We start from the raw sequence: 16,516 nt of genomic DNA, 5'->3' as shown, positions 1-16,516 counted from the left end.
TTTTAGTAGAGACAGGGTTTCACCATGTTGGTCAGGCTGGTCTCAAACCAGGTGCTTCCCTCTGTCTTGGCCTCCTAAAGTGCTGGGATTGCAGGTGTGAGCCACCACGCCCAGCTTAGAAATGTATTATCCTCTATGATCATCCTCTGGGATGACCAGCCCTTGGGGTCCCAGCTTCATGGAAGGAAGCAAGACCCAGCCTGGGTAAGGAAAGGGCCCCAAGAAGGGAGAGTTCTGCCCAGTGAGACTCTCCCTTGCCGTAGCAGTTAGAGCACTCACACTGGAGAGCTGGATGTGACAGGAAGGCTCAGGGCAGCCTGGAGCTGGACTGGATCTCAGGGAGTTCCCGCAGTCCCCTGCCCTCACCTCAGCTCCCTGCACTGGGTCTTCACTCTTGGCCTCACTGCTGTGCCTCTGCAGTGCCCCTTAAGTTTTCTTCTTCCAGCTATCAGCTCTCTAGATCATGCTATCTAGCCCCGATGTCTGGTTGGGAAGGGAAGAGGGTGGGTCTGGGCAGCATCCTCTGGATGGACCCCAAGTCCCTCCCACACCTCCTTGAGGGTGCAAAACATGGGTGATGTGTCACCAAGGGAAGTGGGGACAGAGGACTCAAGAGCCCGAGGAACTCCAGAAGAGGGTTGTAGAGTTGGGAAATTGAGGACAAGCCTCCCTGGGCCGGGAAGGGTCCAAGCTGATTTGGGATCCAGCACTGACCCATACATGTCAACAGGGGGCGACTGAAGTGCAGAAATAGAAAAGGCCTATTGGGCCTGTAATCCCAGCGCCCAGGGAGGCTGAGATGGGAGGAACCCTTGCCCCAGGAGTTCAAGTCATTCCACTGCATTCCAGCCTGAGAGACAAAAGTGAGACCCTGTCTTAAAAAAAAAAGAAAAAGAAACGGACCAGGCTAAACCAGCCTGATCCTTGTCAAGACCTGCCGCTGCAGGTCTCGGTGGGGGAGGCCAGAAAGATCCCCAGAGGAAAGCACACAGAAAATGGTGAGAAAGAAAAGAAATCGAGGTGTTTAGAGTGGGGATTGACCCTGTCCTCTTCCTATTTGGGAAGAAACTGGGGAAAATCCCTCCGCTTCCCAAGAGGCTGGGAGAACCTGCCTGGGCAGCATCTTGAAAGGGAGAATTGTCCTCGGTCCAGCCGTGTGTGTGTGTGTGTGTGTGTGTGTGTGTGTGTGCGTGTGCGCGCGCTCGAATGCATGTGCCTGTGTACACAAGTGGGGGGGTCCCTTCTTCCCTTCCCCCACAGCCACTGCAGACGCTCTCCCCAAATTGCCTCTAAATCTACCTCAGCTGTCAACATCTGGCCCCCATCTGTCTCCTTCATCCAACCAGACCCCCTGCTCCAGCTCCTGCCACCTCCTCCCTCTCCAGGGGCTGCAGGGCAGACTGTGGGCTCAAGGCTTCCCCTCCCTCCTGCAGCAGCCCCTGGCTAGGGCTGAGGAACCAGGACAGGTAAGGGAGGGGAGAGCCCCACCCTGGAGGTGCCCCAGGCTCTTGGCAGAGCCAGCTGGAGCCCTTGGAAGCAGCTGCGAATGACTCATCTTACTCGGCCCCCACCCCACCACCTCAAACAGCCTGGAGCTGAGAACCAAGCTCCAGTCCCCCGTAGTCCTGCAGCCTCCAGACCTCTGACCCCACTCAGCCAACCACAAAGCCCTCCCTACCCAGCTCCACTCTCCTTAGAAATCTAGTCCATCACCTCCCATCACCCCCAGAGCTGGGACTCGTCCCATTTTCTTTTATTTATACAAAAAGTTATTTTTTTTAAATATAAGAACCCCCTCCAAGCACCAGCGTCAGTTTCTGAGTTCCACCAGCACCTACCACCCCTTTCACTACCTCAGCCCGCACCCCTTTATGGACACAGCTTGGGGGTCCCAGGGGCGTATGGGGAGGTGGCATGACCAAGGCACACTTTTGGAAACAGACAAGATGGGTCCCTGTTTCAACGTGGGCAAAGGAGGCGATAGTGAAACAAGTTCCTTCCAACACAGAGTTAGGACAAGGACCATAGAAAAACGAAACGAGAAAACAAAAAGGGGCGGGGAGAAAAATTAAGACCAAAAACAAAACTCCAAAAACCTTCACTATGAAGGCAGCAGCTGGGGGAGGGGCATTTGCAAGGGAGAAAAAATGATTTGTTTGGTGGTGACAGCGAGTTGGGACTACAAACCCCAGTGATTTCGTCACTGGGGCCTGACCCCCTTCTTGCCACTGGGACGGCCCCCCACTCTGGAGCTGGCAAGGGAGTCACGCTCTCTTTGGTCTGCGAGAACGCGCCCGTCAAGGTAAGTCGGTGGGGGCACCTGGGGAGGCCGGGAGATGATGGGTGTTCGTTTTCCCTCTGGTCACACCCAGTCCCGAGGGAAAGGCGCCCTCACCCTTGGTCTGGAGTTCCCCAGGGGGGATGAGGGGTGATGTTCCACTCCAGTATGGCAGAACCCCCAAATCCTGTCTCTCCAGATTGCCAACTCCCCACCCCACGGGTTCAAAGTGCAATCCAGCGGGGCGCAGGGCTGGGGGCCTCTAGGAGTCCCCATTCTGCCCCAGAAAGATGGGGAGGCCGCGCGTCCTTGGTGCGGGGAGTTCCTGCAGGTCAGTACTGCGTGGGCTGGTCGTCCTTTCCCACCCGGGGCTTCCGGCTTGGCCTGGGACTTCATGTGCTGGACACTGGCCAATATTTTCTTCTGGTGGCCCGCCAAAGTGACTCCGATTCAGAGCAGGTCCCTGTGGAAGGAAAGGAGAGCTCGGCGAGACCCTGGGGTCCCCGTGGCCGCTCTCCACGCTTGGGTCCTGAGCGGGTCCCAGCCGCAGGATTGTCAGCCAATCAGAAAAGCCAGCGGGGGAGGGAGAACCGAAGTCAACAATTGCCGGGCAGTTTTAGGAGCCTGGCAGCCATCCTTTGTGCAGCCGCAGTAAAGGGTGAGGCTGGCGGCCAGAGGTGGGGGCTTTGGCTTGCGTGCCCAGAAAGGAAGGAAAAAAGAGAAAAGCCCGAAAAATGAGATTAGGGTAGGAGGCCACATAGATTTCCGTAGAGGGGAATGGAGATGTGAGAAAGAAAAGGCCAAACTGGGAGAGGAAGAGCCTGGTGGAGAGGAAGACGAGATTGCTGATGGCTGGAGGCTGAGATAGGGGGAAAAAAGGGAGGAGGCCCCCTGGGTCAGAGAGAGGCTGGGAAGACTTAGGGAGGGATGTGCCCAGGCCCCACGTGGCAGGGGCAGAGTGGTCAGGGACCCTCTGGCTCTAGCCTCCCGAATAGCTGGGACCACAGGCGTGCAACACATGCCCAGCTAATTTTTTTTTGGGGGGGGGGGCTGTAGATATGCGGTTTTGCTATGTTGCTCAGGCTGCTGTCAAACTCCTGGGCTTAAGCCAGGGAAGCCAGGTCCACCTTGGCCTCCTTAAGTACTGGGATTACAGGCATGAGCCACCGCCCGGCCTTCAGATTTTTTTTTTTTTTTTTTTTTTTTTTGAGGTGGAGTTTCACTCTGCCATCCAGGCTGGAGTGCAGTGGCTCAATCTCGGCTCACTGCAACCTCCACCTCCCAGGTTCAAGCAATCCTCCTGCCTCAGCCTTCTGAGTAGCTGGTATTAAAGGCACACGCTATGATACCCAGCTAATTTTTGTATTTTTAGTAGAGATGAGCTTTCACCAGGTTGCCCATAATGGTCTCGAACCCCTGACCTCAAGTCATCAGCCCGCTTCAGCCTCCAAAAGTGCTGAGATTACAGGCGTAAGCCACCGTGCATAGCCTTTAAGATTTCTATTCCTTCTATTTGTGTTATTCAGCCTGGGGTGAGAGGAGACCCTGGGAGAGAAACGGGAAGGCAGGAAGGGGGAGTAACAGACAAAGGCCAAGCAGGGATACGCTGCCTTTGAGAGGTGAGGAATCATAAAACCATTTCACATAAAAGCTGGAGAGGAGCTCCAAAACCTAGCCCAATCTTCTCCTTTTAGGGGTGGAAAAAAACCCGAGTTGACACGTTGTTACTGTGAGAGCCGGGCCTGGAATGCAGATAGATGTACAGACAATTAGGGAATGAGAGGTGGGGAAGCGTGATGGCCCAGGTCCGTGATGGCAGGAGCTGAGACGGGCAGGCTGGCCCCAGAGAGCCTTTGGGTCCTCAGTTCCAGGGGCTGTTACTATACCTCTGGGGCCCTTGTAGGCATGGCATGAACGTAATGCAAGAAGACAGCGCTGGCTCCCAAAGCTGACCCCTAAACCCCTGCAGACCCTGTGGGCCTGACGCCAGCCGCCAGCTGCCCTGCTCTGCCTGCCCTCCCTGCCCCACTCCAGTTCCTGCTGCCACTTACTCGGCAAAGATCTGGCTAACCAGCTCGGAGGAGCCAAAGCCAGCGACTGCGAAACTTTCTTTGTATCTTCCCATCTTGATGGCCCGAAGCCACTCACCCACAGAACCAAAAGCTGAATAGTGAGGCTGCCGCTGGTCCAGGAGAGGGTGTGAGGCCCTGGGGGGCAAGGATGGGGAGGAATGCTGAGTACCAGGCCCAGGTCAGGGTGAGGAGATGGAGCCCAACCTTGGAGAGGTGGACAGAGACCCCCCCCCAACACCAAGGGATGGACCCTTCTGGGCGAGGAGTGGGGGCAGAGAGCAGGAAGAAGGGCCCATTCCCTGCCATCCTCACCCACTATTCTCCCAGGCCACGATTAGAAGGCTAGCAGGGTTCCGGATTATCTTGTCCAGGGCACTGACCACCTGGGGGAAGCGGGGCCGGGCATTCCGATCTTTCTGCCAACAGTCCAGCATGAGCTGATGGAGGGAGGTGGGACAGTCTGGGGGCGGGGGCAGCCAGTAGTCCTGTTCCATAGCATTGATCACCTGGAAAGGGGAGGAAGCTCTGGTGAGGCTGTCCAGGGAAAGCAGAGACACTAACAGGCCCAGGAAACGGTGACTTGGCAGATGGCAGGGTAGGAGCCACAGACCCCCCGAGAAAAATCAGAGAGCCAGGAGTCCTACTAGCCAGAGCTGAGGCTGTCTGTGGCTGGAGGTCCCAGTAGCTCTGGGGCTATGGTATAGGCATGTTACCTTCCAACCCTGCCCGTCATCTCTGCATCCTTCTGTGACCCAAATAGGCTATATCCAACTCTTTAAAATTTAGTTGTAGAATAGTAGGAGCTGGCTATGTTGCCCAGGCTGGTCTCAACTCCTGAGTTCAACTGATCCCCCCTCCTCAGCCTCCCAAAGAGCTGGGATTACAGGCATGAGCCACCAGGCCTGGCCCTGTACCCCAGGCCCTTCGATACAAAGATCACTTCTTCTGTCATCTCCATGGTCTCAAGGACCCAGCAGTGATGACTCTCTGTGAACCCACCCTTCACCCAAATCCCAGGTGAGAGAATGTTCCAGAAAAGCTTGGTACCACCATGGGGCACTCACGTCCTCATTGCTCATGTCCCAGTATGGCCGCTCCCCAAATCACATCACCTCCCACATCACAATCCCGTAACTCCAGGCATCACTGGCGGAAGTCAACTTCCGGAAGGCAGTGGCTTCTGGGGCTGTCCAACGGATGGGAATCTTTATCTTTCCTCCCTGCAGAAGGAGGACAAAGGTGAGCCAGGGGACTCACTGAGGAATTCACCAGACCCAGCACATTGGCCCCCCCCAGCCTCCCACCCACCTCTGCTTTTTTCCCCCTAGCTTAGGCCCCAAGCATCCTACTCTCCAACTTTATATATGTATTATATATATATATACAGAGAGAGAGAGAGAGAGTTGAGACCAGACTTTATATATATATATATATATATATATATATATATATATATATATATATGTATTTTTAGTTGGGAGTTTCACTCTTTTTACCCAGACGAATACAGTAGGAAGATCTTGGCCCACTGAAACCTCCTCCTCCTGGGTTCAAGCACATCTCCTGCCTCAGCCTCCTGAGGAGCTGGAATTACAGGCTTGTGACACCACGCCTGGCTAATGTTGTATTTTTAGTAGAGACAGGGTTTTATCATGTTTGCCAGGCTGATCTCGAACTCCTGACTTCAGGTGATCCTCCCACCTTGGTCTCCCAAAGTGCTGGGATTACAGGCATGAGCCACTGTGCCTGGCCACCGTTCTTTTTTTTTTTTTTTTTTTTTTGAGATGGAGTTTCAATCATTTTCCTGGCTGGAGTGCAATGTCATAATCTTGGCTCACCGCAACCTCCGCCTCCTGGGTTCAAGCAGTTCTCCTGCCTCAGCCTCCTAAGTAGCTGGGATTACAGGCATGCACCACCATGTCCAGCTAATTTTTTGTATTTTTAGTAGAGACAGGGTTTCTCCATGTTGGTCAGGCTGGTCTCAAACTCCTGACCTCAGGTGATCCACCCACCTCAGCTCCAACTGTTATTTTCCTACACACCTGGAAGTCGGCTTCCTGGAGCTGACTGTCCCCCACCCACAGCCTGCTCCTGTATCCTCTCCCTGGAGCAAGGCTGCCAGTCGCTCAGTCTCCCACCTTTCCAACCTGCCCTCCCCACCTGGCCCTAAGAGGCTCACACCCGTGGTCCCCAGTGTTACCAGAGAGCTTGTGTAGGTGGGATCGGAAGAGTTCTCAAGGAATCGGGAAAGGCCAAAGTCAGACGCTTTGCAGACGAGGTTGCTATTGACTAGGATGTTGCGGGCAACCAGGTCTCCGTGCATGTAGCTCATCTCGGCAAGGTACCGCATGCCCGAGGCGATGCCCCACAGCATGCCCACGAGCTGGATGACTGTAAACTGTCCGTCGTTTAGCTGCAGAGCAGAAGGAATGGGGACTTGGTGAGGACAGCCCACCCACCGTTTCCCCTCCCATCCACTTCTTTTTTAGAGACAAGGTCTTGTTCTGTAGCCCAGGCTGGAGTGCAGTGGTGCCATCGTAGCTCACTGCAGCCTCAACCTCCTGGGCTCAAGTGATCCTCCTGCCTCAGCCTCCTGAGTAGCTGGGACAATAGGCATGTGCCACTATACCTGACTAATTTTTTTTTTTGAGATGAGTTTCGCTCGTTGCCCAGGCTGGAGTGCAATGGCACTATCTCGGCTCACTGCAACCCTCTGACTCCCAGGTTCAAGCGATTCTCCTGCCTCAGCCTTCTGAGTAGCTGGGATTACAGGCATGTGCCACCACACTGGCTAATTTTTAGTAGAGACAGGGTTTCTCCATGTCGGTCAGGCTGGTCTCGAACTCCCGACCTCAGATGATCCACCCACCTTGGCCTCCCAAAGTGCTGGGATTACAGGCGTGAGCCACCGAGCCCAGACAAATTTTTAAATTTTTGGTAGAGGTTCTCACTATGATGCCCAGACTGGTCTTAAACTCCTGGCCTGAAGCCATCCTTCTGCTTGGGTCTCCCAAAGCACTGGGATTACAGGTGTGAGCCACCGCACCTAGCCTCCCGTCCACTTCCTAAACTATTTATCACTTCCAGACCCACCTCACAGCTCACCTGCAGCGCAAGCCCCCTAACTCTCCCAGGTGAGCCCTCCTTCTTTTCTCTTTTTCCAAGATTTCTCGGCTCTTGCTACACTATCATAACACACCGCTTACAGTGGTTCCTGTTTCAACGATAAGCATTCAATCTCTCCCAATTAGATTATAATATAAAAACCAATTTCAACTTTTCCTTCCATTTAACCTGATACACTGTTTTACACCCAGTAAATACTCAACAAATACTTTTCTATTTTTTAGTTTTTTAGACACAGGGTATCTTTCTTTCCCCTAGGTTGGAGTGTAGTGGCATGATCATACTTCATTGCAGGCTTAAACTCCTGGGCTCAAATGATCCCTCGGCCTCAGTCTCTTAAGTAACAAGTAGCTGGGATTACAGGTGCACACCACTGCACCTGGCTACATAAAACATTTTCGCGGGCCAGGCGCGGTGGCTCACGCCTGTAATCCCAGCAATTTGGGAGGCCGAGGCGGGTGGACCACGAGGTCAAGAGATCGAGACTATCCTGGTCAACGTGGGGAAACCCCGTCTCTACCAAAAATACAAAAAATTAGCTGGGCACGGGGGCATGTGCCTGTAATTGCAGCTACTCGGGAGGCTGAGGCAGGAGAATTGTCTGAACCCAGGAGGCGGAGGTTGCCGTGAGCCGAGATCGCGCCATTGCACTCCAGCCTGGGAAACGAGCGAAACTCTGTCTCAAAAAAAAAAAAAAAATTAGCTGGCCATGGTGGTTCATGCCTGTGGCTCCAGGCACTCAGGAGGCCAAGGCAGGAGAATCGCTTGAACCTGGGAGGCGGGGGTTGCAATGAGCTGAGATCGCACCACTGCACTCCAGCTCGAAGAAAAAAAAAAAAAAACGCCGAGCGTGGTGGCTCACTCCACTAATCCCATCACTTTGGGAGGCCGAGGCGGGTGGATCACGAAGTCAAGAGACCGAGACCATCCCGGTAAACGTGGTGAAACCCCGTCTCTACAAAAAATTCAAAAAATTAACTGGGCACGGTGGCGCGTGCCTGTAATCCCAGCTACTAAGGAGGCTGAGGCAGGAGAATTGCCTCAACCCGGGAGGCGGGGGTTGCGGTGGGCCGAGATCGCGCCTTTGCACTCCAGCCTGGGTAACGAGAGCCAAACTCCGTCTCAAAAAAAAAAAAAAAAATTAGCTGGCCGTGGTGGTGCATGCCTGTGGTTCCAGCTACTCAGGAAGCCAAGGCAGGAGAATCGCTTGAACCTGGGAGGCGGGGGTTGCAATGAGCTGAGATCGCACCACTGCACTCCAGCCTGAAAAAGGAAAAAAAAAAAAAAAAATTAGCTGGCCATGTTGGTGCATGCCTGTGGTTCCAGCTACTCAGGAGGCCAAGGCAGGAGAACCGCTTGAACCTGGGAGGCGGGGGTTGCAATGAGCTGAGATCGCAGCACTGCACTCCAGCCTGGGGAACAGAAGGCCGAGGGTCATGGCTCACGCGTGTAATCCCAGAACTTTGGGAAGCCGAGGTGGGTGGATCACGAGGTCAAGGGACTGAGACCATCCTGTTGAACGTGGTGAAACCGCGTCTCTACTGAAAATACAAAAAATTAGCTGGGCACGGTGGTGCGTGCCTGCAATCCCAGCTACTCAGGAGGCTGAGGCAGGACAATTGCCAGAACCCGGGAGGGGGAGGTTTCGGTGAGCCGACATCGCGCCATTGCAGTCCAGCCTAGGTAACAAGAGCGAAACTCCGTCTCAAAAAAAAAAAAAAAAAAAAAAAATTAGCTGGCCGTGGTGGTGCATGCCTGTAGTTCCAGCTACTCAGGAGGCCAAGGCAGGAGAATCGCTTGAACCTTGGAGGCGGGGGTTGCAATGAGCTGAGATCGCAGCACTGCACTCCAGCCTGGGAGACAGAGTAAGACTCTGTCTCAAAGGAAAAAAAAAAAAAAGGCCGGGCGTGGTGGATTACGCCTGTAATCCCAGCACTTTGGGAGGCGGAGGCGGGTGGAGCACGAGGTGAAGAGATTGAGACCATTCTGGTCAACATGGTGAAGCCCTGTCTCTGCTAAAAATACGAAAAATTAGCTGGGCACGGTGGCGCGTGCGTGTAATCCCAGCTACTCAGGCGGCTGAGGCAAGAGAATTGCCTGAACCCGGGAGGCGGAGGTTGCGGTGAGCCGAGATCGCGACATTGCACTCCAGCCTGGGTAGCAAGAGCGAAACAGGGTCTCAAAAAAAAAAAAAAAAAAATTAGCCGGCCATGGTGCTGCATGCCTCTGGTTCCAGCTACTCAGGCGGCCAAGGCAGGAGAATCGATTGAAACTGGGAGGGGGGGGTTGCGGTGGGCCGAGATCGCGCCTTTGCACTCCAGCCTGGGTAACAAGAGCGAAATTCCGTCTCAAACAAAAAAAAATTAGCTGGCCGTGGTGGTGCATGCCTGTGGTTCCAGCTACTCAGGAGGCCAAGACAGGAGAATCGCTGGAACCTGGGAGGCGGGGGTTGCAATGAGCTGAGATGGCACCACTGCACTCCAGCCTGGGAGACAGAGAAAGACTCTGTTTAAAAAAAAAAAAAGGCTGCGCGTGGTGGCTGAAGCCTGTAATCCCAGCACCTTGGGAGGCGGAGGCGGGTGGATCACGAGGTCAAGAGATCGAGACCATCCTGGTCAACGTGGTGAAACCCCGTCTCTACAAAAAATTCAAAAAATTAGCTGGGCACGGTGGTGCGTGCCTGTAATCCCAGCTACTAAGGAGGCTGAGGCAGGAGAATTGCCTGAACCCGGGAGGCGGAGGTTGCGGTGGGCCGAGATCGCGCCTTTGCACTCCAGCCTGGGTAACAAGAGCCAAACTCCGTCTCAAAAAAAAAAAAAAAATTAGCTGGCCGTGGTGGTGCATGCCTGTGGTTCCAGCTACTCAGGAGGCTGAGGCAGGAGAATTGCCTGATCCCGGGAAGCGGAGGTTATGGTGAGCCTATATCGCAACATTGCACTCCAGCCTGGGTGACAAGACCGAAAATCCGTCTCAAAAGAAAAAAAAAAAAAAAATTAGCTGGCCGTGGTGGTGCATGCCTGTGGTTCCAGCTACTCAGGAGGCCAAGGCAGGAGAATCCCTTGAACCTGGGAGGCGGGGGTTGTAATGAGCTGAGATTGCACCGCTGCACTCCAGCCTGAAAAAAAAAAAAAAAAAGGCCGGGCGCGGTGGCTCTTGCCTGTAATCCCAGCACTTTAGGAGGCCGAGGTGGGTGGATAACGAGGTCAAGATGTCGAACCATCCTGGTCAACATAGTGAAACCCCGTCTCTAGTAAAAATTCAAAAAATTAGCGGGGCACGGTGGCGCGTGCCTGTAATCCCAGCTACACAGGAGGCTGAGGCAGGAGAATTGCCTGAACTCGGGAGGCGGAGGTTGCGGTGATCCGAAATCGCGCCATTGCACTCCAGCCTAGGTAACAAGAGTAAAACTCCGTCTCAAAAAAAAAAGAAAATTCCGGGTGTGTTGGCTCACGCCTGTAATCCCAGCACTTTGGGAGGCCAAGGTGGGTGGATCACCTGAGGTCAGGCGTTCAAGACCAGCCTGTCCATGATGGTGTAACCCCATCTTAAAAAAAAAAAAAAAAAGCAAGCCACTGGCCCCGCATATTAAAAATAATCTGTTACCTCAAATCCTCAAAGTCCTGAATGAAGGTTCATGATATTCCCCTTTTACTGAATGAGGAAATGGGGCTCAGGGGTCAGGTTGTTGCTAAACGTTGAGCCTGCAGTGAGCTGTTTTGTTTTATTTTTTGAGAAGGAGCCTCGCTCTGTCACCCAGGCTGGAGTGCAGTGACACAATCTCAGCTCACTGCACCCTCCCCCTCTGAGGTTCAACCAATTCTACTGCCTCAGCTTCCTGAGTAGCTGGGATTACAGGCATGCACCACCATGCACAGCTAATTTTTGTATTTTTAGTAGAGATGGGATTTCGGCATGTTGGCCAGGGTGATCTTGAACTCTTTTATTTATTTATTATTTCTTCATTTATAATAAAGATGGGGTTTCACCTTGTTGGTCAGGGTGGTTTCGATCTCCTGACCTCAGGTGATCCACCCACCTCAGCTTCCCAAACTGCTGGGATTTCAGGCATGAGCTACCATGGCAGGCCAGATCTTGAACTCTTGACCTCAAATGATCTTCCTGTGTTGGCCTCCCAAAGTGCTGGGATTACAGGGTGAGCCACCGCACCCGGCCATGCAGTGAGCTTTGATCGAGCCACTACTCCAGCCTGCGGGGACCGAGTGAACCGGGCCAGACTTCACACTCAGCTGCTGGTTTTAGGTTTGACATCCTACGTTTCCTCCTCTTTAGGGTGTCCCATGTGATTGACAGAAAGGAGGACATGAACATGGGACTCTAGCCGGGCACGGTGGCTCATGCCTGTAATCCCAGCACTTTGGGAGGCCGAGGTGGGCTAATCATGAGGTGAAACCTGGTCTCTACTAAAAATACAAAAAATTAGCTGGGCGCAGTGGTGCACACCTGTAATCCCAGCTACACGGGAGGCTGAGTCACGAGAATCGCTTGAACCCAGGAGGCAGAGGTTGCAGTGAGCTGAGATTGTGCTACTATACTCCAGCCCATGCAAAACTCCATCTCAAAAAGAAAGGCACTTTGGGGTCTTTCCAGCAACTTTGGGGGTCTTTCCAACCCCCCACCCTCACCCCCTTCCCCAGGTTTACCATCCAGTTGGGTCTGGCTGTGATGCTCCTGGCCGAAGGGCTCATAGCCGGCCTCAGAGCGTGCCCGCACCTGCACCAGGTAGCTGGCTCCCCGCTTCAGCCCCCGCAGCTCTGCCTGGTTTTCTGATGTTTTCAGGAACCGTACGCTGCTGGGACCCTCAGCGCCCTGTCCAGGAGAAGGAGGGGACTGGCTGTCACCCGGGGCCCAAGTTCCTGCTGCTCTTCTTGCCTCCTCCCCTCACCCTGCGCTCACATCACTAGCCTGCCTGGCAGCTGGTGAGGCCTTTGGGAGAATTTATGTGTGCAAGCCACGTGCTGTGCATTCATAATGTCTTTTTTTTTTTTCAAAGACAAGGTCCCACTCTGTCACTCAGGCTGGAGTGCAGTGACCCAAACACAGCTCACTGCAGCCTCAACCTCCTGGGCTCAAGTGATATTCCCACCTCAGCCTCCCAAGTAGCTGGGACCACAGGCACATGCCACCGTGCCTGGCTAATTTTTTTTGGTACAGTCTCACTCTGTTGCCGAGGCTGGAGTGCAATGGTGCAATCCCGGCTCACTGAAACCTCTGCTTCTTTTGTTCAAGTGATTCTCCTGCCTCAGCTTCCTAAGTAGCTGGGATTACAGGGACCCACCAGTGCGCCTGGCTAATTTTGGTATTTTTTGCAGAGATGGGGTTTCACCATGTTGCCCAGGCTGGTCTTGAACTCCAGGATTCAAGTGATCCACCTGTCTCAGCCTCCAAAAGTGCCGGGATTACAGGAGTGAGCCACTGTGCCCACCCCTTGCCCCCAAAGCCTTGACCGCTCACACTTCCTGGGAACCCCATTTCATGGCCCCTGCCTCTCCCCTTCAGGCTCTCAATGACATCCCTCCTGCCGGACCACCAGCTGCCCCAGCCCCTAAGTCTCACCCTCTCGGTCCGTAGTGACATTGACAGGCTCAAATGGGATGGGCCCCGTGTCTAAGGAGGACACCCCGTTCAACGCAGTGACCTCAAAGGCATAGGTGAAGTCAGGACGCAGGCCTCGAACCATCACCCAGGGCTCCACCAGGTCCCAGGGACCGGGATCGAAGTTCAGGTCTCCCCCGCAGGGCACGCATTCCAGGTGCAGGGAGGAGCCGTTCAGGTGGGAAACCACGCTCCGTGGAGCTGAGGGAGGGGCTGCAGGAGACGGGGGTGGGGTGGTGGGGGTGGTCAGGCAGAGGCCGACCTACTCCACAGCGGTGGGGAGAGGGCAGTGGAGGGGCCAGCAGCCATGCTGGCCTCTTGCCTTGGAGACAGCAGGCTTCACCTTGGAGCTAGGGTGCAGCATGCCAGAGGCAAAGGGAGGAAGTCCAGGGAGGGCGGGGGCCATGTCGGGGTCCACCTCAAGGGTCTCTGGTCCCTCCCCAATGAACTGCACCTGGGTGCTGGTCACTTACTGGTGCAGGGCACACCCCGGGGGTCTGTGCGTGCCCGGAAGTACCCAATGCGGCACTGGCAGACAGCTGATCCGATGGTGTTAGAATGGCTGTTGGCTGGGCATGGCTGGCAGGACCCTTCTCCAGACAGGGGCTTGAAGGTGCCCTGGGCACAGGCTGAGAGAGTGAGAGAGAAAGCAAGCATTCATCAACGGTATGCACAAAAACATCCATCTGCACGGTGGGCCTGGTGGCACAAGCCTGTAATGCCAGCACTTTGGGAGGCTGAGGCTGGAGGATCGCTTGAGCCAAGGGGTTCAAGACCAGCCTGGGCATGGGTCAGGTGCAGTGGCTCACACCTGTAATCTCAGCACTTTGGGAGGCCAAGGTGGGTGGATCACAAGGTCAGGAGATCGAGACCGTCCTGGCTAACATGGTGAAACCCCGTCCCTACTAATACAAAAAATTAGCTGGTGTGGTGGTGGGCACTGGTAGTACCAGCTACCTGGGAGGCTGAGACAGGAAAATTGTTTGAACCGGGAAGCGGAGTTACAGTGAGCAGAGATGGCACCACTGCACTTCAGCCTGGGCAACAGAGTGAGATCCCATTTCTTAAAAAAAAAAAAAAAAGACCAACCTTGGTGACAGAGTGAGACCACAGCTCTTAAAAAAAAAAAAAAAAAATCCAGCTGCTTTTAAGGCTGATGAAGTGCTAAGGTGGGAAAACAGAAGAAAGATCTCAAAACCTCACCTCTTAAGGGGAGAAAGGAGACTCTCTCCCCAGAGAAGCGGTCCTAACCTTTTATGACCCTGATATTGGCAGTCTGGTGAAGCCCACAGAAAGACCTCTACTCCAAATTATGACTTCAAACGCACACCACAAAATACATAGCAATACCAGGGAAACCAATTAAGCTGAAATGCAATGACTGAAACATGAAGAAAAAAGCGTGGGCTACAACATTTGTGTTTCTTTATTAAGATGTAGCAGCAGGTCTCCTAACCTCTGTAGTACTGAAGTCATCATGAGCAAAAACAATGTTTTGAGATTCTCGAGGCACTTGGAATGGGCTGTAAATACCTGTGATTTTTTTTTTCCTAAGGAGGAGGCTGAGGTGGGCAGATCACTTGAGGTCAGGAGTTCTACCTGGACAACATGGTGAAACCTCATCTCTACTAAAAATACAAAATTAGCTGGGCATGGTAATGCACTCCTGTAATCCCAGCCATTCGGGAGGTTGAGGCAGGAGAATCACTTGAACCTGGGAGGCAGAGGCTGCAGTGACCTGAGATTGTGCCACTCACTGCACGCTAGCCTGGGCGACAGAGCAAGACTCTGTCTCAAAAAAAAAAAATCATTTTTTTTTCTTCCACCAAAGCTCACAGATTCCCTAGAAAACCAGAGGATAAGAAGCCCTTGTCTAGAGGGAAGGCTACGTGAGTATTCAGTATCAGCAAATTAGAGGAGACTCACAATGAACAAGTGGGGAGAACTTGATGGCTTTGTCCAGACACCAACAAAGTCCCCCCACAGGACAGTCCTGCAGCCCAGGCCAGCCTCCCATGGTCGGCAAGCAGGGAAGTTGGCCAGGCTTCCAGAGAAGTCTGGAAATGAGAAAGAGCCCAGAAAACAGATCCACCCTCCAGTAACCTCAGGAGAGGGAAGAGCATTTAAAACGGAAACTTGGCCGGGTGTCGGCTCACGCCTGTAATCCCACTTTGGGAGGCTGAGTCGGGCAGATCCTGAGGTCAGGAGTTCGAGACTAGCCTGCTTAACATGGTGAACCCAGTCTCTACTAAAAATACAAAACTAGCTGGGCGTGGTGGTGTGTACCTGTAATCTCAGCTACTCTGGAGGCTGAGGCAGGAGAATCGCTTGAACCTGGTTGCAGTGAGCCAAGATCGCTCCACTGTACTCCAGCCTAGGTGACAGAGGGAGGCTCCATCTCAAAAACTAAATAAATAAAATGGAAACTTAAGAAATGGGTCTGGGCTAGGCGTGGTGGCTTATGCCTGTAATCTACCACTTTAGGAGGCCGAGGCTGGTGGATCACGAGGTCAGGGGTTTGAGACCAGCCTGGCCAACATGGTGAAACCCTGTCTCTACTAAAAATACAAAATTAGCCGGGCATGGTGTGGGTGCCTGTAATCCCAGCTGCTTGAGAGGCTGAGGCAGGAGAATTGCTTGAACCCGAGAGGCGGAGGGTGCAGTGAGCCTAGACTATGCCATTGAATTTCAGCCTGGGTGACAGAGCAAGACATGGTCTTCAAAAACAAACAAACAAACAAACAAACGTGGGCCCAAGAGTGGAGTTCATGGCGTTTGTTCAGGACTCTCCCCTGCCCTGGATGAGCAGCATTCTCGAGGGAAGCTCCAGCTCTCACCTCGGCACTTGGTGTTCCCCTCAGCGGCCTCGAACCCTGGAGCACAGCTGCAGCCCGTGACCGGCTGCTCAGCCCACTGGCCGTCCTCACAGCAGTAGAGGCTGGGACTGGGGCCAGGAGTGGGGACGGCGTCCACCACGCAGCTCCCGGCCACGGGCACAACCAGCTCCCGTGGCACAGTCTCCGGGAAGCGGGTCAGGTTCACAGTCAGCTGGGCACACTTCTTGTAGAAGAGGTGCAGTGACAGCAGGGCCATGCAGGCGCCCTGGTCCTGGAAGGCCAGGTAGAAGCCGGCCTTGCTGAGCTGTCCCAGGCGCAGCATCTTCACATTCACCTTCCCGGTGGCCTCGGCCCCAGGGCGCTTCCGGGTGAGATGCTCGGTGGCCACCGTGTCCACCTGCCAGGGTGGGGGAGACACACCGCTGCTGTCCCACTCCCTGAGGACCCAGCAGACTGTCATGTGCTTCCCAGCTCACCCTCCCTGACCTCCTCCATTCCTGTTCCAGAACCTTCCCCCACCTTCCCCAGGACACACTTTCTGCAGGCCCCCACACTGTCCATTCATCCTTGCAAAGCTCCTGCAATGTGCC

The 16,516-nt window shown here is 54.0% G+C and overlaps 1 protein-coding gene across 1 annotated transcript; it reads right to left on the bottom strand.

The window, feature by feature from the left end:
- Positions 1 to 1,751: 1,751 nt before the first annotated feature.
- Positions 1,752 to 16,431, bottom strand: LOC135273089 (ephrin type-B receptor 4-like). Its single transcript, XM_064372011.1, is given in 10 exon segments — positions 1,752 to 2,741; positions 4,330 to 4,485; positions 4,663 to 4,856; positions 5,415 to 5,570; positions 6,551 to 6,763; positions 12,138 to 12,231; positions 12,920 to 12,953; positions 13,051 to 13,302; positions 13,563 to 13,718; positions 15,927 to 16,431. Coding segments are annotated over 10 exon segments (2,094 nt in total). The 5' UTR covers positions 16,387 to 16,431; the 3' UTR covers positions 1,752 to 2,362.
- Between the last annotated feature and the right edge of the window lie 85 nt (positions 16,432 to 16,516).

This window comes from Aotus nancymaae, unplaced genomic scaffold, assembly GCF_030222135.1.
Source record: "Aotus nancymaae isolate 86718 unplaced genomic scaffold, 86718_ANA_hifiasm-v0.15.2.pri h1tg000260l, whole genome shotgun sequence".
Lineage (NCBI taxonomy): Eukaryota > Metazoa > Chordata > Mammalia > Primates > Aotidae > Aotus > Aotus nancymaae.
Note: the sequence above shows the minus strand (reverse complement) of the source record. Positions and strands in the feature narration are given on the sequence as shown.